The 27,412-nt window shown below is 43.2% G+C and overlaps 1 protein-coding gene across 4 annotated transcripts in view; it reads left to right on the top strand.

Annotated features, from left to right (window-relative positions):
* Window positions 1-202: 202 nt before the first annotated feature.
* Window positions 203-27,412, top strand: part of KIF5C (kinesin family member 5C) — a 159,910-nt gene continuing 132,700 nt past the window's right edge. For all 4 annotated transcript variants that reach the window (XM_019972986.2, XM_070768201.1, XM_070768206.1 and 1 more), the window contains exon 1: window positions 203-726. In XM_019972986.2, coding sequence (XP_019828545.1) covers window positions 601-726 — 126 coding nt within the window. In that variant the 5' untranslated portion in view covers window positions 203-600. The remainder of the gene's footprint in view (window positions 727-27,412) is intronic.

Here is a 27,412-nt window from a genome sequence, read left to right as displayed (position 1 = left end):
ATCTGCAGGTTCTCGGAAGCGTCACCCTAGGCACCGCCGCTATCCCCTAAAGCCAACTCCAAGCATCCAAGTCTTCTCACCCGCAGGTGCAGCGACTACAAGTCCCAGGATGCTTCGCTCTCGGAGCCTGAGCGAGGGCGGGGCGGATCCCCGCAGTGACGTAACCGACCAGGGCTGTGCCCAGGCAGGGCGGGGCGAAGGGGCGGGTCGGGGAGGCGACCGAGCGCGCTGGTGCTGATGCAGGATGGCTGAGCTCGCAGGAGCCCGGGAGGTCTGAGTAGGGAGAGGCTGGCTCCCTGCGCATCGCCTCGTCCGCCCGCCGCGTGGTCGTGGGCAGGTGGGCCTGGGGCGCAGCGCAGGGTCAGGAAAGGCAGGTCTGCAGCCGGCTGGGCCAAAGGTTAATAGGCTGCCCACCTACAAGGTGTCGGAGCGGCCGGAGCTGCCCAGCCAGCCGAGTTCGCGATGACCTGCTGAGAAGCGTCGTCTAGGCTGCGGGAGGCGGCCTTGTTGGGGGCGGTGCGGTTCTCAACCACTCTCCCTCGTTGTGCCGAACCGCGGCCCCCCACCCGTCCCTGCGCCCCCTCCCTGCCGCCGGCCGAGATGGCGGATCCAGCCGAATGCAGCATCAAAGTGATGTGCCGGTTCCGGCCACTAAACGAAGCAGAGATCCTCCGCGGGGACAAATTCATCCCCAAATTTAAAGGCGAGGAGACCGTGGTGATCGGGGTAAGTGGCTGTGAAGTCTGGCCTCCCTGATGCTTCGCGCCCCAGCCCGGCGCCCCGATGCCCCAGGCCGGGCAGAGATGCTCGGGCAGCCCCTTTGGACATCCCTTGGGAGCTGCCCTCTAGGGTGGACTTGAAGAGAATCCCCCACCCTGTAGTTCCCTCCTGGGCGAGTTGAGGGTCGACTGGAGGCCCCGGGGCGGCCCCAGGTGGCGGCGGAGGGGGTAGGGGGCGAGCAAGGGTTCGGCGCCGCCATTGTTATTGGGGTGGGGGCCCGAGTGGGTCTATTGTTCCCCGCCCTGGCCAAGTCGCGTGGGTAGTGTGTTCGCGTTATCCTCAAGCTCAGACTCCCCTTAAAGTATGAGCTCTGTAACCCACAAATGATTCCAGGTATCGTTTTGATTTATCGAGCACTTTGCCTCTTCTCACAGTTTTGGTAAAAGAAGGAAAAAAGCTACTGGAAAAATCCTAGCCTCTGCACCGAGCTCCCACAGCCGTGTCGAATTGGCTCCCCGCGGCGTTTCACCTTGCTCTGCACGCGGAAGGCGGGGGCTGGGGGAACACTGGTGGCCTCTCCCGGAGGCTTCGTATGTCTCCTCTTGCTTCCTCTCAACCCAGGCTGTCCTGACTTGGACCTCGAGTCTCACTCTTCCCCGGTGGGGCGACCCCCACCTGGTGTCCGCAGACCCTCGGGTGTGTTTCATGTTGGGCGGTGAGGAGGCTGTACGCCCACCCGCATCTGTGGGACCGGGGGTCCCAAACGAAGCCAAATAGCCTCTGTACTCAAAGAACAAGTTACTTTGTGTGGCTGGGGCCCCCTCGCTTTTGATCTCCCTTCCCAAGTTTCCCTTCCCCAGACTTGGCTCCATTTCTGCAGCGCGGCTGCTGGTGCGGGGAGGGAATACCTTTGGGTTTTAGTTCTTAAAGGAATATGTCAAATGAAATAAACCAGCTTTCCCCGCCCCCACCCCCACCCTTCCCCCTCCTCTGTTCCCAGCGTGTGTAGCTGACGGTACCCTCTTTGTATGCGAGTCCCGTGGGGAGGGACCGAGTTAATGGGAGCCTCCCGATCCCCGCTGACACGTTCCTGGCAGCCTGCTCGAGGCTGCTGATGCAGCCTTCCCGGCCTCAGCATTGATTAAATGATGTCATCCCGATTACTGAGCATGCTCAGACTACCCCCTCCCTCCTATTTTCCCCCAGTGGCTGGGGTATTTAGGTCAAGTGATTGACAGGTGACAGTTTACTTAGGGTCTCTGCTGGAGTCAGGTCGACTCTTCTTAAGCACCAGAGGCAGACATTTGCCTGCCCAAACAGTCCCAGCATCTTTGCCAAGGTTGTGCCGCAGTCCTTGTGAAGGGCCCCAGGGACTAGCAGGTGCTGGTCGAAGCGGAAGGCAGGCTTTCTTTGCAAGGCAGGCTTTCTCTGCGGAAGGAGACCAGAGGCAAGGCTCCGGCATTGCCAAAGGACTTCATCGTGTACCTGCCTTAGAAAGGCATTTCCTCTTGAAGACCTCCTCTCCTCCTCATTTTCACAGTCATCAGAAAACCGTGACCTCCAAATGCTATGGGGGTGGTCGTTCATTCTGAGAGCTGGCCTGAGGGGCTAGGAAGGAGGGGTTTTCTATCTGCTTTGTGTTAAATTGAAGGAAAGATGTATGCTACAATTATTGATGAGGAAGAAAATTCTATACTTGATGGCTGACATTGGATAGTGACGTATCTATGGATAGTAGCTTGTTGGTTACACATCTAAGCTGGGGTCAGCCTACAGGGCGATTTGCTGTTTCCTGAGCCAGCTTGTGGTTTGGATAGAGTGGGAGTTACTGGGGACATCTAGCCCTGCCCCTTGTCTGGTAACGGTTTTTTAACCAATAATTGTTCAGTCCTAGAACATGTTCTGGTGACCCTATGTTTTCAGAGGTTTTAAAGAGAGGCTCAAGCTGTTTCTTTTCTTTCTCCTCCTCTCCCTCCTACTCCACCTTCTTCCTTTCCATGCTCTTCTCTTTCTCCGTCTTCTAAGGGTGACATACCAGAACTAATGAAGTGGAGTAATAAATCATCCCTTTGATCTGTGTGCAAGGCAGAGATCCTTAATTTTATGGTTATCCTTCCTTAATTTTATGACACTACTAAAGTATATTAAACAAATGGTTGTGGATGCGAATACACATGTAGCTCTTCAACTGTAAATCTGGGGTAAATTGAAAATTTTTTTTATCTTACTATAATCCTTTAGTACAACACTTTTCAGTTTTCTTTAAGATAAATTTTTCTTTGAAATAAAGCATTCATATAGAAAATAAGTGTATATAGCTTTTCTTTTTTTATATAAAGTAAACACTCCCGTAACCACCTCTTAGGCTAGGAACCAGACATTTTCAGGACCCCCGAAGTCCCTCCCAGTCACTAACTCCCTGTGCCTCAGAATAACTGCTATTTTGACTTTTAGTTTTTTTTTTTTTTTTTTAAGCTTTAGATCCATAAAACCACACAGTATGTTCACCTCTTTGTGTGAGTTCTTGTGTTCAACATGATGGTTGTCAAATTGGTCCACGTTGTGATGTGTGGCTGCAGTTGGTTCATCCTCATTGACCTGTAGTATCTTATATGAATATACCACAATTTATTTATCCAGTAACTGTTGGTAGTAACTGTTTGGGTAGTTTCCACTTCGAGGCTAATATAGATGGAGCGGCTATGAACATTCTTTTGTGTATCTTTCAGTGAGTTTGGTACAGAACCGAAGACTGCCAAATGCTGAAGGGTGTTGGGACTTGAGTTGGCATGTGCTAGGACCCTTCCCATTCCTACTTAGAAATGTGTAACTAAAGGGAGTGACAGTTCTTGCAGCCTGTATCATCCTTTGTCGTCTGAGTAGAAGGCTCCCAGGTCAATTCAATTGGAACCCGCCCACCTGGCTCGGGTGCCGGTGGAGGCTCTCTTAGGTGGGCTCTCCCCTCCTTGCAGGGCCATAGATTGTGGGGATGACCAAAGAAGCCCAGAACCCAACAGAGATGAATGAAGAATGAATTTCTGTGCAGTTAACTGTGAGTCCAAATTCAGAATCTCAGAAATTCTTTTTTTGTTTTTGAAACTGGGGTGATTGTTTTTCCTTTAAAGTCTTGTTCATTTCTTGTGGAGATGTATGCTGAGAGGAAGATTTTGCAGATGGAGTTCCTAGATTTCTCTTTTTTTAAGAAATGTCATCTTGAAGTACGTGCTTAGTCACTCAGTCGTGTCTGACTCTTTGTGACGCCATGGGTTGTAGCCCACCAGGCTCCTCTGTCCATGGGATTCTCCAGGCAAGAGAACTGGAATGGGTTGCCATACCCTTCTCCAGGGGATCTTCCTGACTCAGAGCTCGAACCCAGGTCTCCTGCATTGCAGGCTGATGTTTTACCGCCTGAACCACCAGGGGTAAAGCTTGAAGAGATTCTCTCTCTCATTCTTGCTTTTCTCCCCCGTGCTCCTGTGCAGAACTTTCTTTCCCTCACTGCCCCAGCCACAGTTTCTTCCACTGCGAACTCTTGTAGCATTCATTTTGTATGTGATCTCATAATTTTTTGCCTTAGATGATCATTTTTTAATTTTTAAGAGATTCTTATTTATTTTACAAATTTTTGTTTATTTTTGGCTGTGCAGGGTCTTTGTAGCTGTGTGTGGGTTTCCTCTGGTTGCAGAGAGTGGTAGCTTCTCTTGTTGAGTACGGGCTCTAGCGCAGGTGCTCAGTGGTCGTGGTTCGTGGGCTTAGTTGCTCTGAGGCATGTGGAGCCTTCCCTGACCAGGGATTGAACACTTGTCCCCTGCATTGGCAGGCAGATCCTTATCCACTACGCCACCAGAAGTCCCTCAGATTATTATTAATTTTGATCCCGTGTCTAATGACATTGTAAAGCAGGTGTAGAGCCAAGACCCATTCATGTTTTGCTTCTTGTACTTCTCAGGGTGTTACCCACAGAAGGCACTTAATAAATATTTATTGATCTCTTTGTTGAATCTAGAAGTCTTTACCTTGGTGTATTTTAATGACTTTATGGACTTTTCATTGACTGTAGGCTATGGGGAGTAGTTAAAAATAATTTTAAAGAGATGTGCTATGTGCTATCTCTTAAATGTCTTGGTAAAGAACTGTATTCAACCTTGTTAAAAATTAGGTCTGCTAATAACACTTGTGATGAGCTAGAAGTGGAGGGTGGGGGTGAGGGGCACCACATTAATTCTTTCAGAGAAAAATATTGGATTTAGAGCATTTCTCAGAACACTTCTTCATTAACTGCTAAAAATCCTAGTGAGTCATCCATTACTTTGAGTTCTGCCTGTTGGTTTTGATGTATCTGCATTGATGGAACTCTGTCTTGAGAGAGTTCTCAGTAGGTTTCTTTGAAATGGACTTTCGCATGTCAGTTTTGGGCTTTCCTCTTGTTTGCACTCCTGGGAAAGCAGGTCTTGTTAACCAAGGGTGCCTCCCCTGAGGCAGTGTAAGTTTTGACTTGTTTGAAAGCCAAAGCAAAATATTAGCCACAAACCCTGAGCTGGCCTTTGGCGTGGAAAGTGGCCTTAGGCTCCAGGAGATTAGATTAGTTCTGGTCAGTGGATGGGTAGGGAAGTCAGGGGTGGGGACAGAAACCAAATTCCAAGCCTGAGTTACTGTTGTGGAGATTATGGGCTGAAGATGTCAAGAAATATGGCCAGAATTTTTCTTTCTGTCTGTAGTCATGATTTTTAAAGGCAAGAATATTTTAAAATTTATACAGAGTAAAATGACTCTTTTCGGTTATAGTTCTATTGTAGGGGATGTGAAAAATACATAGAATTGTGTAGCAATGCTGTATTAGTTTTCTGTTGCTGCTGTAACAAATTATCACAAATTTGAAGGCTTAAAATGATACAAATGTATTATCACACAGTTTCCATACGTCATGTGGACAAAGAATGTCGCCTGCAGTTGGTGGTGCACCCTGAGGGGAATTCAGGACAGAGGAAAAAGGATACTGGTTCTGGATAGTTAAGATTCATATCAAAGGAATGTTTTCAATTAGTCCAGACTCTTCCATCTTCCCATACACAGAAAAGCACTAAAATCATTAACTTGAGATGTCTGTTTTTTGTGATTAGCAGTAATCTTTTGAAGTTCCACTACTTATTTTCTTTTTTCCTTTAACCCCTTTCAAAACCTCCTGTATATCCTGGCTCCTTTCTTACTCTTTAGAACAGTCCCTCAGAGCTATATGACAGGCTGCCATCTCCTGCTCTAATCCTCAGTAAATGCCTTACATAAAACATAATTCTCAACTTTTAGGTTGTGCTTTTTTTTTTTTTTTCAGTCAACCGAAGTCCATCAAGTCAGCTGGTTTCTCTGCTTAGAGTCTTACAAGGTCAAGACCAAGGTGTCGACAGGACCATGTTCTTTTATGGAGGATCTGGAAGAAAATCCATTTCTTTGCTCATTCAGGTTTTGGCAGAATCTGGTCCTTGTGGTTGTAGGATTGAGGTCCCGTCCCCTTGCTGGCTGTCAGCCTGGGGCTGTTCCTAGCTGCTAGAGGCCACTCTCAGGTCCTGGCCATATGGCCCCCTTCCTATACCATAAGAGCCAAGGGTGGATTGATCCCCTCTCATGCTTCAAATCTCTTCTGTCTCTTCTTCCACGGCATATCTTTCTCACTGACTCCTCTGCCTCCCTATTCCACTTTTCAGGGCCCATCTGGTTACAGTGAGCCCAGCCAGATAATATGGGATGATGTCCCTATTATAAGGTCATCTGATTAGCAATCAGTTTAATTTGCAAATTTCCTTTCATCCTGTAACTTTCATATATTCACACGTTTCGTGTAGACATCTTTTGAACCATTATTCTACCTACCATATACCACCATACTCAAGATACACAACAGTTTCATCACTCAAAAAAACAAAACCAAACCCCAAAATCTCTCATGTCATCCCTCTGTAATCAAACCTTCTCCCCTCTCTTAACCTCTGGCAACCACTTATCTCTTCTTCTTCTACATAACTTTGCCTTTTCCAGATTGTCATAAAAATGGAATCATAAATTTAAGTATCTTTCTGAGATTGAGTCCATTGAGGTTTAGGTTGTTGTTCCATGTATCAATAGTTTATTCCTTAAAAAAAAAGTTCATTACTTTTTATTGCTTAATGGTATTCCTTTATACAAGTATATCACAATTTGTTTATCCATTCACCTGTTGAAGGACATTTGGGTTGTTTCCAGTCTGAGATGATTGTGAATAAAGCTGCTATAAACCTTTACATATGGGTTCTTGTGTGAGTATACATTTTTATTTCTCTTGGGTAATCAGCCGGGAGTGGGATTACTAGATCATACCATAACTGTATGTGTATCTCTAAGAAATGGCCAGTTTTCCAATGTGGCTTAAACTAAAAAGTGGTAATATTTTATGCCAGACTTTTTAAAGAGGATATTCATCACTGTGTCTAAGTGAATATTAACAGTAGTGTTTAATAGTGTGGAGATATGTTCTTCCTAAATTTGGAAGTGTTTACATCACCTGAAAATGAATTCGTGGTTTCCTGTAAACCTGCCCTCTGAAATCCTGGAATGAGTGAACACAAGAGAGTAATTATAATCTGGCTTGTGTCGCTGGAGGTTCCTCTTGTTTATGGTTGAGCACGCAGTTGGTGCTAAAATAAAGGATTGGGGTTGGTAGAGGCACTGGGGAGAGTCAGATGGAATTGCCTATGAATTTACTAGCTCACTGTGGGGCTTTTTTCAGGTTGCTTAACTTTCCTGGGGCTCAGTTTGGTCATATTTCAAGTGGAGATAATTACTTAACTCATAGGATTGTTGGAATGAAATGAAATGAAGTGGTCAAAACAGGGTCTGGCACAGAGAAAATGCTCAGCATATGCTAATTATCTCTCACGTTCCTCTTCCTCTTGTAGGTCTCCTCATTTTCAGAATTAGCCTTGCCCCCCAAAATTACCACCCTTAATTCTGGCTAGCCCCTGAAAATGCTTCTTGCATCCTTGTTTCCTACCCACTAGTTCACACCATTCTTATCTGTGGAATTCCTAACCTTCAGAAGGCAGAGCTCAGGTTCCATTTACGTACTGTATCAGCTGTTCCTGTTGTCTGCAGTGATCACATATTGGTGTGTGCATGTGCATGTGCGCTTGCGTGAATATCCTCCTCGTGTAAATTACAAGCTTCTTAGAAGCAGAAGCTGTTTTTTTTTTTTTAACATCTTTGTGCTTTTTACTGTCGTTGTCAAGTTGCTTAGTAAGTGTATCTTGATTGACAGTTCTGTCTTCCGCTGTTTCCTTGCCTAGAATCAAGTCTCGCTAAATGCCAATTTCTGCATTTCCTTGAATAACTTGGGCATCACTGGGGATTTCCCTCTGCCTCCACCTGTGCTTCCCTGGCCCGACTCCCTGGTTTAATGACAGGGTTTTGCCTCCTTGACTTTTCTCCTCCCTTTAGAATAGGAAACTTCCCCCACCTTTGGGCTCCCTTTAGTGCCTGTCTCAGATTTCTCACCTGTGTCTCCTTATTAAACAAGCAAAAACAAAACTACCTACTCCCTAATGATTTCTCTTGAGTTAAAAAAGAATAGCTCCTTGACAGATCCAATTTCACCTGATTTCTCTCAGGTTTTCCATAAAGTCCTATCTTTGTGGCCGAGAAAGCTCCTCCCTTAACCTACTTGCTGCGTATCCACCAAGGTCCTTTTACAAGGAAGAAAGCTGTTGAGTGTGTGGTTATTTGAAAATAATGCAGAACTTGAGAGAAAATAGAGTTGTAAATTCATTCTACTATCCCCAACACCAAACTTGGACGCAAGGCAGACAGCCCAGGACCAACTTCCCAGCTCTATGACTTCTTCGCTTTATGTACTTAGACACATGGCCACACCACACTAAGTTCCAGTTTCCTGGCCTGTGAAATATGGATGATAACACTCTCCACCTTGTAGGATCCTTGTGATGGTTACATGAGCTGATGCGTATAGATTGCCGAGTATGGTGCCAGGTTCAGAAAATGTACGCTGTGAGAAGACCCACAGTGGTTATTTCTCTGCACGTTTGTCAGATTAACTAGGTTTTAGAAAGCTTAAGACCCTTCATAGGTTCCCTGGTATCTTCAGGTTGTGTTAAAGAAAAAATTATTCTCACATTTGTAAATACAGTAAGGAAGACTATTATAGTACGGGTTGATACTGTTCCAGTAGGGGAGAGAAATCAGGGTCAATTTCAAGTACAAGGGGAGCAGGTTGGTGGGGTGCATAGGTGGAAGGACAGTCACTAAGAGAGATGTGAAAAGTATGGGGGATTCTTGGTACAGGCAGGCCAGATATAAAGCTTTTAAGATACAAGCATTGAAGTATCTGGGGTGATGAGGTATTGATGGCGAATGGGGCGGATTCTCTCTAAACTGCTTTAGGAGGAGTCTTGCTCACACTGGACTCTGCAAGGACAGACATGGAAGTCCAAGTTCAAGGCCCAGTTGAGAAGAGGGCTCAGAGGAGCCTGATTAAAATATGGTCAAGGAGAGAGTCTTGGTTGTTTGGAACCCAGATTCTTCAGGGGCGCATCTGTAGACCTTCCATACTCTGGGCCCAGGTACCTTCCTAGCCTCACCCTTTATCTTGCGTTCATCTGTGGTTCTATTCCCCTAGGTTTCTCAGTGCCCTTCTCCACCACAGCTGACCACACCCCACACACCTGGGATAACCATCCCTAAATTGTACCTGCACGGCATTAGACTTAAACCCCTTGCAGGGCAGGAAGACTTATTGCCATTTCAGTTCCTGGACTAGCACTTGGAACAGAGTAGTTGCTCAGTATAAGATGTCTTTTGAACAAAGTGAAAGAATGCTGACCTTCCTAGACTGTCTGATGTCCAAGCTTAGGGTATTTTTCTTGGATTTTTATCTTTGACCTCTGTCCAGCTCTGGTGACTTTTTCCCTACTTTGACCATCTTCATCATTTTGTTGTTATTGTCTTGAAAGAATAGTTTTCTCTGGGGTCCTGATATATGCTCATTGAAAAAAGACTCAGACCATACAGAAAAATATGAAGGAGAAGGTAAAAAGCACTTTTAATTTTATGAACTAGAAAACATCATTGTTAACATCTTATTGTTTATTCCAGCTCTTTTCTACTTTATAGAAAACACATTTTGTTTTAAAATGAAGATACAGTTTTATAAAGTCTGCTTTAAAAGCCACCATTTTACACAATGGTATACCTCAGACATCACCATTTATTAAAGATTATATATAATTTCATTATGTGTCTAAAGTGAAAGTGAAAGTCTCTCAGTCGTGTCCGACTCTTTGCAATCCCATGGACTGTAGCCTGCCAGGCTCTTCTGTCCATAAAATTCTCCAGGTAAGAATACTGGAGTGGGTTGCCATGCCTTCCTCCAGGAGATATTCCCAACCCAGGAATTGAACCCAGGTCTCCTAAGTAATACTTTATTTTCCACTGATAGTCATTTGATTTTCTGTTTTCTTTTTCTATTATAAACAAAGGTGTGATAAACATCAGTTTATCAGTACATATCTCTTTGTATCCTTGCCCAATTTTTTGTTAGAATACATTCCTAGGATTGAGATTTCTGGCTAAAAGGATATAGCTGATTTTAAGGTATCCACGGGTTTTCAGAGGGAGCAACTTAGAGATGGTGAATTGTCTTCCATTTTATATCCTCACTTCTTTGCCCACCCCATAGAGGTGGTGCCAGTTTGTTTCATAAGGCATCCCTTCATACCAGAGCTAAATTAAATTCTCACCAAGAGTGTGTACTTTGTCATGCACTGTTAACCCACAAATCCAGGACATGATAATGCCTTCAGACTTCTAATGTAAACCATAGGTTTTTGTAGGCTGTCTCTTGTCAGGTTCAGTATCCTAAAGGATGTTGTTTCTTGGAGGTGATCAAAAGCTAACTCTCTTGAGACAGAGAGAGATAGAGGTCAAGATTGTAGTCTTAAAACTAGGATGGATGTGTGCTTTCTTCTTGGAGCTAATAGTGAACGGCCTGTCATACCTTCGGGCAACAGTAAGTTGAGAAGGGATATAATAGCCCTCCCAAAAAAGCCCTGGAAAGAGCTTTTTACCACCGTCTCCTTTGATTACTAGGTACTCAGAAAAAATATAAAATTTCAAGCACACACCAAAGTGGAAAGAATATCAAAATGTACCCCCATGAGTCTGTCAACCAGTTTCAGCTGTCATCAACAGATGAGCTAATCTTATTTTGCTATATGCTATATACCTCTAACCTTTTCTCCCCAAATCGCTCAATTATTTTAAAGTGAAATCTCACGTCACATTATTTTATCCCTGAACTTTAGTATTTGTGCTGCCTAAGCGAGTACTATTTTATCCCTAAACTTTTGATATCTCTAAAAGATCAGGACTCTTAAAACCACAATAACATTATCTCAACTAAAATGTGCACAATTCTGTAATGTCTGATACCCAGACAAGTTGTCCCCATTGCCTCTTAAGTTTCTTCTACAGTTGTGTTTGCTCAAATCAGAGTACTAGGTACCATAGACTACAAGTGTGGAGAAAAAGAAAAGCTTGTCCATACTGACCCTGAAAGAAGAGGGAGGGAGGCTTCTGCTGTAGAATCATGTGTGGCCGTGGAGACGCACACTGAGCAGTCAGGGCTAATCAAGATTTCCAGCTTGTCTTCCTTAACAGTGGTCACGCCCTCGTTATGCTTTTTAATAAACCAACTCCAGCATTGCGGTGTCACCCAGAAAAGCTGTTTAAAGAGCTGCATGCCTTATAGCTCTCCCTCACCCCTACTCTCCCATTGTTTTAGTTGACTTGTATAAATGTCAAGAAAGCAGGCAGATGTGTTACTCATTTGTCTTCCAAGCTCAGTACTCACCCTTATAAAATTGGTATGTGTGTGTGTGTTCAGTCCCGACTGACTCTTTGCGACCCCGTGGACTGTAGCCTGCCAGGCTTCTCTGTCCATGGGATTTTCCAGGCAAGAATACTGGAGTGAGTTGCCATTTCCTCCTCCAGGGGATCTTCCTGACCCAGGCATCACACCTGAGTCTCTTCTATCTCTTGCACTGGCAGGCGGATTCCTTACCAGTTGGCCACCTGGGAAGCTCCATAGAATTGTTGCCAAGTACATTTAGAGCAGTTCTTTTAGGTGTGTCTTGGTATGTTACTATTTACTATCTTGTCAGTCAATGGACACTCATCCTTTATGTGAATTGGATACAGGAACATAAATCCAGAGAGGTGAAGGGAACATGTGTAAGTGAGAAGAGAATTCAGCACAACACAGTACTTTAAGGAAAAAGATTTGAAGTTCTCTTTTTATATTTTTTAAAAAATTCCTTTTATTCCTGTATCCCCCTTTTCTTATAAAAAAAGGGAGTTGGGTTGGAGAAAAAGTGCGAATAAAAACCAAATCCAATGATTGAGACTTTAACTTCTCTGACTACAGAGTCTGGTCTTGAGAGTGGCTGATCAATAATGTTATTTTAGAAGCATGTTGTTTAAAGAGCTTGGTTACGCAATTCTCGGTTGGCAAATCTCAGGGAGTCTCCTCAGGCTCTCTGACAAGAGCCGTCCCTCCCACTTCTAGGTTTCATTTTGCCTCAAGGGGAAATGAAGAACAGCCCGCTTCAGTCCTCTGAGGAGGTTACATCATAGTTTTTTACTGATGACCTGTCTGGTACCTCACTCCACTGAGATTGTTGACTTTCATCTGGGAACACGGGTAAACAACTCCATCTGACGTCAGAAACTTGGGGGAGTCTTGGGGGAAGGGACTTCTGTTCTTCTTTCATAGCACCCCCAGCTCCAGAGAGAGGAACAAGTGCCCATTTGATTGGTCAGTGTCCAAAGCTCTGTTGTTCCTGGTTACTGGTGGCAAGATCCCATGGGTAGCGTTCAGCTCCTTCCCGTGTCTGCCTCTGGTAAGCTGACCCCTGCAGGGTCTGGCTTCCCGGGCTGGCTCCCAGGAACTGGCTATTTTTCCATCTCAGCATCACCCACTGCTGAATGGATAAGTAGTCTGGACCCACAGATTCAGGCTCATGTGGGCTGGTCTCAAGGTTCAGAACAGGTTGGGCTGTAGGAGGGTTGGGTGGTGGGGTGAGGAAAGTAGGAAGACCACATAAGCCTTCTTGCTGGAGACTGGCCAGGTTTGACATTGGGTTGATGCATCCTATCACCCATCAGGTGGTACTTGGATACCTGCTCTGTTCCTGTTCCTGTGTGGCGCAAACTTACCCACCCAGAAGGGGGAAGACTCTTAGGCAGAAGACTCTTAGGTGAGGCTTTTGGCATTCCAGGACCCCTGCTACTAATGTCATCACGATAGCATTGAAACTATCTTCTAACTACTAATGGTTTGTTGATATAATATTTGTGAAAGTAGACTTTAGAAGGGAAGTGCTTAGCTCTTTATAATAATTACTAAACAACACAACCTACTAATTATCTGCTCAGACAAGTGGGGAAAAAACACCGAAGTACTATATCCTAGAGTAACGCTTGCTCATGTGCGTTGTTAAATTTTCCTTAATGAATATGGCTCTTGGAAAAGACTGGCTTGAGGATGTATTTTTTTTTTCCATTGGAGTATAGTTGATTTACAATGTTATGTTAATTTCTACAGTATAGCAAATTGATGCATATATTCTGTATATGCTCACCCTCTGTGAGGGCCCACACTCTATCTGTGGAGTGTGCTTCTCTCTGAATCTGAATAAATCCACTTCTTACCTATCACTTTGTCTCTCACTGATGTCTTTCTACAATGAGCATCAAGAACCTGAGCTTCATTAGGTCCTTAAACCAGATACCATGGGTTTTAGCTGGGTTTGAGTCCCACCCATGTGGGTTCAAGTCCCAAGCAGGGTTTTGGCTGGGTTCGAGTCCCAGCACATGGGTTCAAGTCCCAATCTGAGGTAAATGGTTTCACTTGTAAAATATTCTCTTTGTCTTTGTTTTCTGTAGATTACTGTGATGAATTTAGATTTGGCGGAAGAGGGCTGTTTTACGGATATTCTTCAGTCTGTGGCTTCATTTTGAAATATTCTAAGGTTTAGAATACTTCTCTGTGAAGTATTTCTTCAAATACTGAATCTGTCTTATTCTCCCTCAATTGGCACTACAGTTACGGGCACGTTGGGATTTTAACTGTGCACTATATGTCTCACACATTTTCTGCCCTTTTAGGGGGCATGTGAGGACTTCGCAGGTGGCGCTAGTGGTAAAGAATCTGCCTGCCAATGCAGGAGACGCTGGTTCAGTCCCTGCATTGGGAAGATCCTCTGGAGTAGGAAATGGCAACCTGCTCCAGGATCCTTCCCTGCAAAATTCCATACTCTGCACTGAGTTCACACTCACTGGAGAAGGAAATGGCAACCCTCTCCAGTATTCTTGCCTGGAAAATTCCATGGACAGAGGAACCTGGCAGGCTACAGTCCATGGGGTTGCAAAGAGTCAGACACGACTGAACACACAGGATATATATATACACACACACACATGCACACATTCTTTTTTATATTCTTTTCCATTATGGTTTATCACAGGATATTGAATATAGTTCCCTGTGGAGGATATATTTTAAACTATATTTTCTGATTTACACAATTATCCAAACAAGTTTGTAAAGGGGAAAATGTACACCTATCTTGCTTCCTTAGTTCTATTAAAAACAAATATAAAGAGGTAACATACAGGTTAATGTAAAACTTTAAATGAGTTCTTTATTACCATACTTCTCTTTATAAAGAGGCATTTTTCTGTACTGTGGACTTTTTGGAGCTTCACTGCAATACTGTGCTGTCCAAAATGGTAGCCACCAAGCCCCTGAGTGTGGGTTGTCCAAATTGGGGGGTGCAAGAGACATAAAATATTTGTAAACTGGCTTTCAAAGTCTCTGTACAAAAAACGTAAAATATTAATTTACTCATTTTTTTTTTTTTTTTTGGTATTCATTACATGTTGAAGTAGTAACATTTTGGATGTATTGGGTTAAATAACATTAATGAAATAAATGTCCCCTATTCTTATTACTTTTTAAAATGTGACTACTAGAAAATTTAAAGGTACATGTGTGGCTTGCATTTTTGGCTGGCGTTATATTTCTATTGGTAATATATTTCTATATCAGATGGCTGCGCTAACATTTAGATGCCAACATCTTGATTGTCCAGGAGAAGGCAATGGCACCCCACTCCAGTACTCTTGCCTGGAAAATCCCATGGATGGAGGAGCCTAGTAGGCTGCAGTCCATGGGGTCGCTAAGAGTCCCACACGACTGAGCGACTTCACTTTCACTTTTCACTTTCATGCACTGGAGAAGGAAATGGCAACCCACTCCAGTGTTCTTGCCTGGAGAATCCCAGGGAAGGGGGAGCCTCGTGGGCTGCCGTCTATGGGGTCGCATGGAGTCGGACACGACTGAAGTGACTTAGCAGCAGCAGCATCTTGATTGTCTTTTGCGTTTAGGAATTTTGGTTCCAGTCTGGCATATTGAGGGATTATTGTGTGCTAAGATCAGTTCTGGTAAGCATTGTGAACTTGCTGTGATAAGTGAGACGAGATCCCTGCCCCCACCCCACCCTCAACCCCGACCCGCCAAAAAATTAGTGTGCTGAATGTCCAAAGAGAAGAGGAAACAGTGTTGTTGGAGTTAGAAAAAGAAAGGACATCCCACCTCAAGCAGGGGGATCCTTTGATCCTTACCTTGACACTCGGTGGGGAGTCTGCTCTGCAAATGTAATATTTGTTCCTTACCTTGAGACTGGGTGGAAGTCTGCTCTGCAAATGTAATATTTGCTTCTTTATCTTCAGTTACTTTACAATTATGTGTAGCCGCTTTACAGATTTCTGTTTTAAATATTATTGAGAAAAGACCTGAGTAGGGACCTGTGCTATAGCCGGGCCTCTCTCCTTTCTCCCCTCATCAGTGCTGTGCCGCCGCTGCTCCCGGGACAACAGCCCACCCTGAACTCTGTAATTAAGTACCAGCCATTTACAGCCTGTGTGTGATGGGGATTTGTGATGCGTATGTCGTGGGTGACACCGAGAACACCAAACGGTGAGAGGGTGCGGCGTCTTGGGAGAAAAAACGGCACCGTGCCCTCCTGCCGCCTGGCTCCCGCCGCAGGGCAGCAGCCCGGGGCGGGGGGAACCCAGCCTCCGGCCTCGCCCTGGCCAGTGTGTTTTTAATTTCCGGCATGATGATCAATCTGCCGCGTACCCTGTCTCCATTCTGCCGCTAATGCTGGGAATGATGAAACCTCTTGTCCTGAAAGTGCATTCCCCTTTAGCACAGGCACCCTCTGATGCGGTCCCTCCCCCCAGCTAAACAAAAGCTCCTGTGCCCATTAGGATGTCAGGGTGGGCAGCGCTGCGAGGGAAGAAGGCGAGGGAGGGCTGCCTTTGTCGCTCACAGGTGCGCCTCTTCTTTGTCCTGGTATCTGAGGAAGAGGTCGCCTTGCAGGTGAAGGCCACACAGCTCTTTGCAGAAGGAGCTGGAAACTCTTTTACACCCATTTATGTCCCTGTTTGTATGGGTTGGGACAGAATTGATTTTTCCTCCTTTGTCAGTGGCAGAACTGCTTTTTCACATGATGGTAACGTGAAAGCATAGCAACAGCAAAATCAGCCATGGTCTTACCACCCTACATCATCCATGTTAATTTTTTAATATCCTCCTTTTCCTGCTCTTGGTTGATACTTAAACATTTTGGAAAATTAATGTATTTCCAACCATAGATATACAATTCTTTCTTAAAAAAAAAAAAAAAGAAAACATAAACCAGAGCCTACTCCATAAGTGGTTTTCCATGTTACATAGTATCTTTATGGTTATAATGTTCAGTGGTGACCTAAGTGATAGATCACTGCTTGATCGTTCAAATCTCCTTTCCCCTTACTCTGGGTGCTGGTGTAGAGATCGAATGCGTGCACAGAGCTGTTTTCTTTTGCCGAGTTATTTCTAGAGGATACCTTCTCCAGAAGTCAGTTTACTGGACCCAGTGCTGTGAACATGTGAATTGATGCTGTCCAGTATTATCCTGTTGTTTCTATAAAGGTCTACCATCCCTATGGCCTCTGGGGATTTATGAGCTTCCCGTTTGGCAGGGAATTAATTTTTAAGGTAAAGGAGATAATCCTTTGAGAGGGTGCTTACAACAGTACAGTGGTCTGGGATTCATGTGTCTTGGGTTTTGTTCTGGTGTTTGCTCTGATTTATATGAATTTTAAACTAAAAGTGTAACTATTCAGTAATCTGTTTTAATTTGGAATATTGCTGTCAGTGGGCACTTCTGGGGTCAGGCTGGCAACTGAGGAGTCTCCTGGTCTTTATAGAGGAAGGAAGGACTTGGAAGGGTAGCAATACTCTACCTGCCAACATTCATCAGAAGAATTGTTTGGAGGTGGTGATTTATACTTATGTTTAACTCAGGGCACTTCTCACGTGCTCACAGATATAATTATTCAAATATGCTATAGCAGTGAATGAACCACAGACCTTCTCTAACCTAACAGCAGCACATGTAGGGATACATTTTGCTGGATGACTCAGGACATCTTGTAGGCATCCTTCCTTCCAGGAGGTGTGGTGACACCTCACAGAAAGCATGACTTTGTGCTTTGATAGTTCTGTATATCCAGGCACCAGCATGCTCTTCAGTCTGTGGTAGCCCTCTAACCAGGCTCACCACCCTGTGGGCATCACTGACAAACCCAGCACTGGGCCGTGAGAGCCTAGGTAGGGTAAACGAAAAAGACCTTGACTGCTTCTTATTGTAATACTCTTGGGAAACAATTCTGTTTGTTCTTCACTCTATGTAGTCTTTTGAATTTCCAGAAGTTCCATTCAGAGTATGTCAGTTCTCTGCTCAAAACATTTAAGGACTCTTCTTTGCTAAAATAAATATGAATTCATCAACTTGTTCCTGAAATTCACCAAAACTCTTCACAATACGTTCCCCCAGCCTTTCTCAAACCTAACTATACACTGTATCCTGACCTCAGCCTGGGCTTTCACTCTTTCAGCAGTTGTTGGTGAGGTTCCCATCTCATGGAGTCCCATTCTGATTTTTTTATTCTCCTGAACTGCTTTCTCACCCTAGAAATTCACCAGGAGGCATTTCCTCTTGTCTCTAATCTTGGAATTACCACATTTAGATGTGAGCTCCTTTCCAGGTTGAGGTCTATTTGATTAATTTTCTTTCTTTTTTTTTAAACAGTTTTACTGAGGTATGGTTGCTATACGTTGCTTGATTTATTTTCATACTCTCAGCATGTGATTCATAATGGGTGCATAGTATATGATGGTGTGTATGAATGACACTGAAAGAGTATTTCTTGTAGACTTATTGTTCACTTTTATGATTGTTTTTATTTCATTGTGCCCCTCTTCCTTTCTCTGTCAATCCTACCTGAGGACTAAACATGCCCACATGTTTCTTTGTGAAATTTACCATAATTGGGCCAAACAGCGAACAGGCATTCCTTAGGTACACAGTCCACTTATCCAACCTCAACCAACTCACTGTCTAGTAAGAGAGATAAACAGAGACACACACATAATGGCGATGTGGCTAATAAGTGATGGAATAGTACTCAAGGTTTATTGAAGACGAAACACCTTTAAGGTTGGGGCAAATTTTGCAAAGTGTTTCCATTTTCCAAAGGAAAAGATTGTTTTGTATTGAATATCCAAACTATTATGTTCTATTCAGCTATTCAACTGTCAGAAGCAAAAAGGAAAGAAATTAGAGACTCATTAAGTACAGAAAATGATTGCTTTCAAACAATTTTCTCTTCTTCTAAAATGTAGAACCCACATGTAAAACACTCTTCTCTTGATTTGCAACTTACTAGTCTTACAAAGTTATTTTAATATGAACTGAAACCTGGTATCATAAAGAAAGAAGGGTCCAAGAAATTATAAATTGAAGACATTAATATAAATGAGCCATACTAAGAATTCCACTGATAGTCTTCAACCCTGGAAGGGAAGTATCTGTAATTTACCTAAATTGCCTTGAAAGGAAAAGAAATAAAAGACTTCCTTCCTTGGATGCCTGTTTCCTGGTATTTTCCTAGTAACCAGGTTATGGAGTGATTGAATTATTATTATTATCCCATAGCTGTTATTTTCATTTCAAAAGAGGAGGGTTAATTCCAGCTGAAGCTTACCTTTCAAGTAAGTTTATCCATAATACATTTAATAAATCAGTACTGAGCCATATGGTCTGGGCCCCCTACATTGGGAGTACAGAGTCTTAGCTACTGTATCACTAGGGAAGTCCCTAAAATTGCAATTTTTAACTTATGGTAACTCTGTGATGTGAATGTCTGACTTTGGTGTCCCATAAGTCACCCTGGGGCTGTGTGCTTTAGGGAGAGGTGTGACTGGTGGGGAAAGCCTGGGGTTTGGGTCAGTAGAGATGAATTAGGCCTTGACTTTATTGCTCTGAGAGCATCATCTTGGGCAAATTGACCAATTTAACATGTCTGCAGTGAAATGGAGATGCTGAGAAACCTGGTGGATGGGAGCGAAGGTGAAATGATACCATTTGTGAGAGGATTTTGCACTCTGTGCCTGCAGCCCCCACTCCTAACCCCCTCTGCATGTGGTCCATGGTGTGAAGTCCTACTTCTGTCCTAGACCTCTCTCCTACCAGACATCCTGTCCAGTCCGCATGGGAACAGAGACCTTCAGGCATCTCGGCAGTGAAAAGTCCTAGACAGAGCAGCTTTTTCCACTCTGAAAAAGCCAGAGTTTGTTAATTCCTCTGCAGCTGAGTAGGCTTGTTCAGCTTGTATGTCCCTGTGACTTCAGTTCATGTCATTAAGATCACCACCACACCATTTATCAGATACCCAAGGTCCCGGGACCCTGTGAAATGAGTATCTCCTGAGACAATTCCCATCTTCTCTGTGGAAGGCAAAATAGTAACCCCCAAAGATGTCCATTTCCTAATTCCTGGAGCCTAATTCCTGGAAATGTTATGTTATATGATAAAGGAGAAGTAAGGTTGCAGATGGAACTGAGGGGATTACTTAATTGACCTTAAAATAAGGAGATTGTTCTGGATTTTCCCTATGAGCCCAGTGTAAACAAAGGTCCTTAAATGGGGAAGAAAGATACAGAAGAGTCAGAACCAGACAGATCACATCTTGAGAGAGACTGGAGTGGACTCAGCTGGTCATGGCTGCTTTGAAGGTGAAAGGAGAGCCTGAGCCAAAGTATGCAGGAGGCCTTTAAGACGTGGAAAAGGCAAGAACACGGAGCCTTCAGGAAAGAAATGCAGCAGGAACCTTGCCATTTGCCCAGAGAGACCCACTGCAGACTTCTGACCCAGAGAGTTATAAGATGATAAAGCTATATTGTTTTAAGCCACTAACTTTGTGGTAATTTGGTACATCCCCAGTAGGAAATGAATTTACTATCCCATTTTTAAGTTTTTTACAAACAAAATGCACATGTATTTGCCACAAGTGAATGTAAGAAAAACAGCAATATTTGAAGGGCTTATTTTCATATTGACAGTAAAATATTCAACATTCAGAAGGAAATTTTACCTGAAATGGAGTTGTGTACAATCCTTCTAAAATAAAAGAATTATACTAGGTGCTTGCTGTATAGAATATTAATTAAATAGTATATTTTTCAGAATTCACAATTATTGACCTATATAATTTTTTTGACAGAGAAACATTTAAAAAATTTTTTTAAAAAGATTCAGTGGCAAAGCATATTCAGCTATAGCCTACCATTTCCCTTTATTTACATTTCAAGACTTGTTGCTGCTTTTATTGTTAAAAACTCTTGGCAGTTTCAGCTTTTGGATAATTAAAAATGGAAACCAGGTGAAGTAAAGTAAATTAAAAGGGATTTATTTTATTCTCTTGAATGAGAACATCATGGACATGCATGTGCTTTGCACTGAAATGTTCGATAATTAATATCCACTTACCTACAGGCTCCTTAAAAACTAGTTCAGTGTATTTCCTCAGCCAGGTCATGGGAATCTCTTCCTCCTGAATTCTTTGAGGTTGGGTCTCCCTATCTCCCCTGCAGCCTCGTGTGTAGCTCCTGCTTTCATGGCTCAGTGTAGGATGCCCCAGGGCACCGAGGCAGGAGGATGACTTCGGATCCCATCGAAGAACAAGTGAGCTTTTACAGCCATTCATCCTGCCCTGCTTCACGCTTGGCTCAAACCAACACAGAAACAATTAAGGTTGGTAGCTGCCCTAGAATCTGGCTGCACAGTCAGCTTTATTGAACCATTTTTCTACTCTTCAGGTACCTTGTTTGATTATTCCTTGGAAAGCTATTCTGCTGATTTTGTGGTTTTTCCCATTTGCCTTCTCTGCAGCTCAATTTTCAGTATTCCCCAAAGATCTCTCTATTTTGACAATACCTTCTACTTCTCAGACCTCAAAACAGATGGTTTTCCTGATAATTTATCTCCCCTCATTCTTAAACCCACATCATTGTGGACACTTTTTGTCCAATACCCTGCCTAGATTCTCCGTTCTCCATTTAAAGTTTACAGTCCAGCGATCTAGTGATGCAGAGAGTGCCTTATCTGGAATGTTTCATGCTCATCCTGAGGAAAACCTCTGATTTGTTTTCAAAACATTGGAAACCAATTTTGAAAATGTCCCTCATTTTTTCTTTCTTCAGCAAAGCAGGCAGCTGACACAGTGGCCCCTCCCTGTCTGCCAGCAGAATCTGGTGAGTGGCCCTTCCCCATCACAGGGCTGACCCACCTTTGCCTCTTTACAAGTGTCCTGCCTCCTCTCTGACAGTTACTTTAATTGTGAAGTTTGCATTCAGTCATTTCCATAGCAACAGTGATCAGGGAATTGATAGTTTTACTTTGTAATTACAACCTGCCTTGGGGAAAGGGTTTAGCAGATATCTAGTTGGTGCTTTCTCAGTAGACACTGGCGAGACATTGGTGACAAAGAAGGGAGCTCACGCTTACAGACCAGGGGAGAAAGATCATTTCAGAGGCTATGATGGTGCAGGGTTAGAGGGCAGATACAGGTGTGGGAGCACAGAGAAATGAACTTAGCTCTTGAAATTCATCTCTTGTCTCTTAACAGAAGCACGATATCTTATGATTGTTATGACATGGATGCAAAAACATTGCATTGCAGTTACAGAAATCAAAACTGGCGGTTATGAGGTAGGCTTGACTAGCAAGGAACACAGTACAGGTGACCTGTTATTTTGTTTTAAGTGATGGTTACACGAGGGTACATGATTGTCAGAATCAATTGGTGGAATATTGGAATATATCAGATCTATGCATTTATTATATGTAAATTTAAAGTTTGTTGTAAGACAGTGCTCTGTGTACTAATATATGGAAAGATCTTCAAGATGTATGAGGTGAAAAAAGCAAGGTGGTCCCACTATATTTCATGACACCTGGAGGGTATAAACATGCCCCAAATTAAAAAAAAAAAAGTGAGGTGGATACAGGTGTAGATCACACACCACCTTTTAAGGCATAAAGAGGGAAAACTAAGAATCCATGTTTGTCTGCTGCTTGGTGAACAAGAACTCAGGAAGCCAGGTGGGGAGCTGGTAGCAGAGGCTGACCTGAGAGGTGAGGAGGTGGAGAGCAGCTAGCATCTGGGGGGTGGAAGGCAGGGTTGTGAGGAAGATTTCTCACTGTACTATATACCCTTTTGTGCTTTTTGGTGTTGGAACCATGCAAACATTTTTCTTATTCAAAAAATTAAAAAGAAAATGCATTGAAACAGAACTGAGAAGGTTTTAAACTGAGAGATAAATGGTTTCATTGTTCTTTATAGCAGGTTATTTACCAATTGAATGTTTTTAAGCAACTTTCAGTGCTGCTGTGGCAGCTAGCCTGGGCATATGTCCCGCCCCCATGCCAGGCGCCCTGTAGCAGGCCCCTCTCTGCGTATCGCCCCATCCCAAGTCTGGTTTTGGGAACCTCTCCCCATCATTCTCTTTGGCTCTGAAGAGAAAACATTATTTGCCATCTGGATAATGACTTATGTGAGACATGGCCTCAGTTAGTCTTTTTTTTTTTTAAAAAACACATTTACAGAGCCAGTATCTTCTACCGTATTCTATCTCTACTTGGAACAATACAAGCTTTGCGATCCCATGGACTGTAAGCCCGCCAGGCTCCTTTGCCTATGGAATTCTCCAGGCAAGACTACTGGAGTGGGTTGCCATGCCCTGCTCTAGGAGATCTTCCCAACCCAGGGATCAAACCCCAGTCTCCTGCATTGCAGGCAGATTCTTTACTGTCTGAGCCACCAGGGAAGCCCCCAATTATAAACAAGGAATTCTTTTTAAACAACATTTCTGGTTTGAATTAGGTAGGGTCTTCTTGCCTCTCCTGTGGGTGGGCTGTGCATGGAGGTGGCCTCTTACTGAGTTCATTCTCTCTAACAGTTAGAATTGGTCCTGGACAGACAGAAATCCTGGCCCTCTTTCCTTACATTTCAATGCCCCCTGTCTTATATGAGGAGCCTCAGCAATACCTTCTCTGGTTGATAGGCCAGTGGGAGCGCCATTCACAGGCCTGGATTCTGCCTCTCCTGGTTTGTTTCATTTCTTCTGGTTCTGAGTTCTCCTCCCACTGGTCCTACAGGGGGCAAGACCAAGATAACTGCTAACTGCCAGAGTATCTTAATCAGAACCTTGCAGTCTTTGTTCCTTTACATGTCTTATCTTTCAAATGAAGATGCTGCTAGTTTTTCTTCTGGAAGCCTGGAGAGAATGAAGATATTTTTGGAGTGCTTATGTATTCTGACAAAAGACCTTATGAGAAAGAACATCTCACATGGCTTCTATCTATCATTGTTTGGATGTTCTGAACCTTCACCCTGAAACACACACAAGATGAAATCTGTGTACTTAGCTGTTTAGATATAAGTGTCTTATCAAAAGAACCTAAGTAAAAATAGTTGTTGGCCCCTGCTGAGTTTTAGTTCCATGCATCAGGCTTGGGTTTCCTGCTTATACTGTCATCCCCAAAAAGGCAACGCCTGTGGACTGGCAGTGGAGCGCTGGTTTGAGAATTGTACTTGAGCTGTATTGAGCTCTGAGGGCAAGCATGCTGTGATTGATTAGTGATGTCTGCCACGGGAAAGAGATGGGACGCAGTTCAAGGGACAGGCATAGCTTGTTGTTTTGTGTTTCGCAATAAACCACTTCACATCGTTGCATTTTTTTGCAAATTGAAGGTCTGTGACAAACTTGTGTCAAGCAGGTCTATCAGTGCCATTTTTCCAATTTTCTCTGTCATGTTTTGGTAATTTTCCAAACATTTCAACCTTTTTCATCGTATTGTAATGTTTGTGGTGACCTGTGATCAGGGATCTTTGATGTTACTATTGCAAAGAGATTATGGCTTACTGAAGGCTCAGATGATGGTTAGCATATTTTAGCAATATTTTAAAATTAAGGTATATACATTGTTACTTTTAGATCAATGTTATTGCACAGTTGGAAGACTTCACTGTAGTATAAACATAACTTACAGGCATTGAGAAACCAAAAAATTTGTGTGAGTCAACTTAATTGTGGTATTGCAATTGCAGTAATTGTGACATTTCTTTTTTGCAATGGTATGGAAATCCTATGGGTCCTGTGGAATCCAACCCACAGTATCTCTGAGTATGCCTATATTTGCCAAGCTTGCCTTTGTTGGCCCTGCCCTAGTTTTTTTTGTATCTTATATAGTGCCTAGTGCTTTTTACTAAGTGTGTGTTTGTGTTAGTCGCTCAGTCATGTCCTACTCTTTATGACTTCATGGACTATAGCCCACCGGGCTCCTCTGTCCATGTGATTCTCCAGGTAAGAATACTGGAGTATTCATTCTGTTCTCCAAGGGGTCTTCCCAGCCTAGGGATTGAACCCGGTCTCCTGCCTTGCAGGAAAATTCTTTACTGTCTGAGCCACTTAATGGGTCAGTTTACTAAGTATATATTCAATAAATATTTGCTCATGTTACTTTTTTCTTTTTGAATTTGCTTTTCTAGAAATATGATTATCCAAATAAGCAAGTGTATCCGTGAGATCAGGGCGACTGACACTGATACTTACAGTGTTTAAGTAGCACAGTACAAGGAGCGAAGGTCTGGCTCTGTGCCCGTCTCCCTCCTTAAATGAACCTTGGCTAAACTCCTTTGGTTCATAGTTTGAGCTCTGTGTAGTAGATGTTGGCCATCTCCTCTAACAGCTCCTCAGCACATAATACATACTTATTACTGTTCATGACATCCCCAATGAGTGCTTTAAAATATTTCCAAGGCCTGTCAACCACATGTAGCTTACTATTTAAAGCAGTAGTATAAATGGCTAAATGTATTGACCAGATGTCATGTACCCAAGTAGCATTTCAAGTGTTTGCATGTATTAGCTCATTAAAAAAAAACACTTTTAATTTTATATCGGAGTATAGCAGATTAACAATGTTGTGATAATTCCAGGTGGATAGCAAATGGACTCAATCATATATATACATGTATCCCTTCTCTCCCAAACTCCCTTCCCATCCGGTCTGCCATGTAACATTCAGCAGAATTCCCTGTGCTATACAGTAGGTCCTTGTTGGTTATTCATTTTAAATATAGCAGTTGTGTACACTGCGGATCCCAAACTCCCTAACTATCCTTTCCTCTCATCCTTCCCCCCTGGCAACTATAAGTTTATTCTGTAAGTCTATGAGTTAGTTTCTGTTTGGTAAATAAGTTCATTTGTATCATTTCTTTTTAGAATCCATAGGTAAGGGGTGGCATACAATATTTTCTCCTTCTCTGACTTACTTCATTAAGTATGACAATCTCTAGGTCCGTCATTGTTGCTGCAGATGGCATTATTTCCATATATTAGCTCACTTAATCCTCACAAAGTCCTATGAAATAGTTATTCTTATCTTTCCAACTTGAACTCAGAGAAGTTAAGTAGCTTGCCCAAGGTCACATAGCTACTGAGTGGTAAAGCCAGGTTTTCAGCTTTAGGCAGTCTGATATAAACCTGTCTAAAAAGGGAGGTGTGCTGAGCACTTGAGCAGGAGGCAGAGACCTGCATGTTCTTGAAATTTCTTCTCTGGGCCCTGACTTCCCCATGTATAAAATGCAAGGTTGGACGGGATGGCTAAGATCCCTCCAAACTCTACCTTATTTGATTCTGAGTTACATACCAAAGATACCGTTGAGCCATGCTGGTGCATGCATCTATGCTCAGTCGTGTCCAACTCTTTGCGACCCCATGGACTGTAGCCCTGCAGGCTCCTCTGTTTATGGGATTTCCCAGGCAAGAATACTGGAGGGGGTTGCCATTTCCTTCTCCAGGGGATCCTCCCAGCCCAGGGATCAAACCCACATCTCCTGCGTTGGCAGGTGGATTCTTTACTGCTGAGCCACCTAGGAAGCCTCAAGCCATCCTACTACTCACCCTGAAATCTGACCAGTGTTCCCTGCATGTGTTGGAGATTCACAGACAGAAGTGAAGACTCAAACATTCTCCCCCCACACACCAGAATTATAGCTTGTCAAGTGTGAGAAACTTATTTTCCCAAACAATTAGAGGACACCAGTAATTATGTTTAATTCTATATTGAACAGTTTTCCTGTTGTGTCAGCCCATTGTTTTAATTGTGCTTGAGAGCAGCAGGCTGTTATTTTGAGGTTTGTGAAGTTTAAAAATGGCCTTGTGTCTGAGCATCGGGGAAGCAGAAGAGTTAAGAGCTTGGGCTGTGGAGTCAGACACACTTGGTACAAAGCTGGATCTGCCCCTTATTGGAAATCTTTAGCAAATTTCTTAACTTCTTTAAATGTTGGTTTCCTCACATTGGGGGTAATAATGGCATCAAACTCATAGGGGTGTTGTGAAGATCACAGAGCACATATATGAGGTGCGTGGTGTGGCATTTGGCATGTAAATTTTTCAGATGTTGGCTGTCCTGTGGTTTCTTCTTGATTGATTAGATGCTGATGACGGGCAGTCTCTGGACACATTCCAGCCTCCAGCCCTGATGGATGGCCCTGTCTGGGGTAGATCTGGGCTCCAGCCAGGATGGATTGCTGGTGTTCTGCACTAGTTCTGACCTTTGAGGTGTTTGTTGCCTATCTTGTGTCAATTTTATGTCTATAATTTCATTCTCTAAGGACAAGTAGAATGGAGCTAAGAAATATGGTCAACTATTGGAGAAGTCACAATTGTAAGTCCCCTGAAGAGAACCATGGGGGAGTAAGAGCTAATCCTAGCTTTGAGTAGGGGTGTTATCTCGGTAGCTGATAATTTTAAGCTGTACGCAGACATGACCTTAGAAGATATTGAATTACATAGTGAGAAGTTATTTCCCTTTCATTCCTCTTTCAATCCATCTGATTCTATCAAAGAGAAAGCCTCAGTGTTGTACTATCCTTTAATCTCAAATACTTTGGAGTTTCAAATTGTAGTGAAAGGAAAAAGCAGGTCTTAGGTTTGGAGCCCCTGATGGGCAGTGGTATCTGCCTAGAATTGATTAATATGGCTTTACTTTCATTGCATTTTTTTTTTTTACTGCTTTTTACTTATAGCACTTAATACTACTGTTTCACTTATAATAGTAGTATGAAAGTTTCATTGAAAGTGTATTTAAGGAAAGATGAATTGATTTAAAGAAACATGGTAAATTAAAAGTGA

Source organism: Bos indicus, chromosome 2 (genome assembly GCF_029378745.1).
Source record: "Bos indicus isolate NIAB-ARS_2022 breed Sahiwal x Tharparkar chromosome 2, NIAB-ARS_B.indTharparkar_mat_pri_1.0, whole genome shotgun sequence".
Taxonomy (NCBI): domain Eukaryota; kingdom Metazoa; phylum Chordata; class Mammalia; order Artiodactyla; family Bovidae; genus Bos; species Bos indicus.
This window is presented reverse-complemented; position numbering and strand designations above follow the sequence as displayed.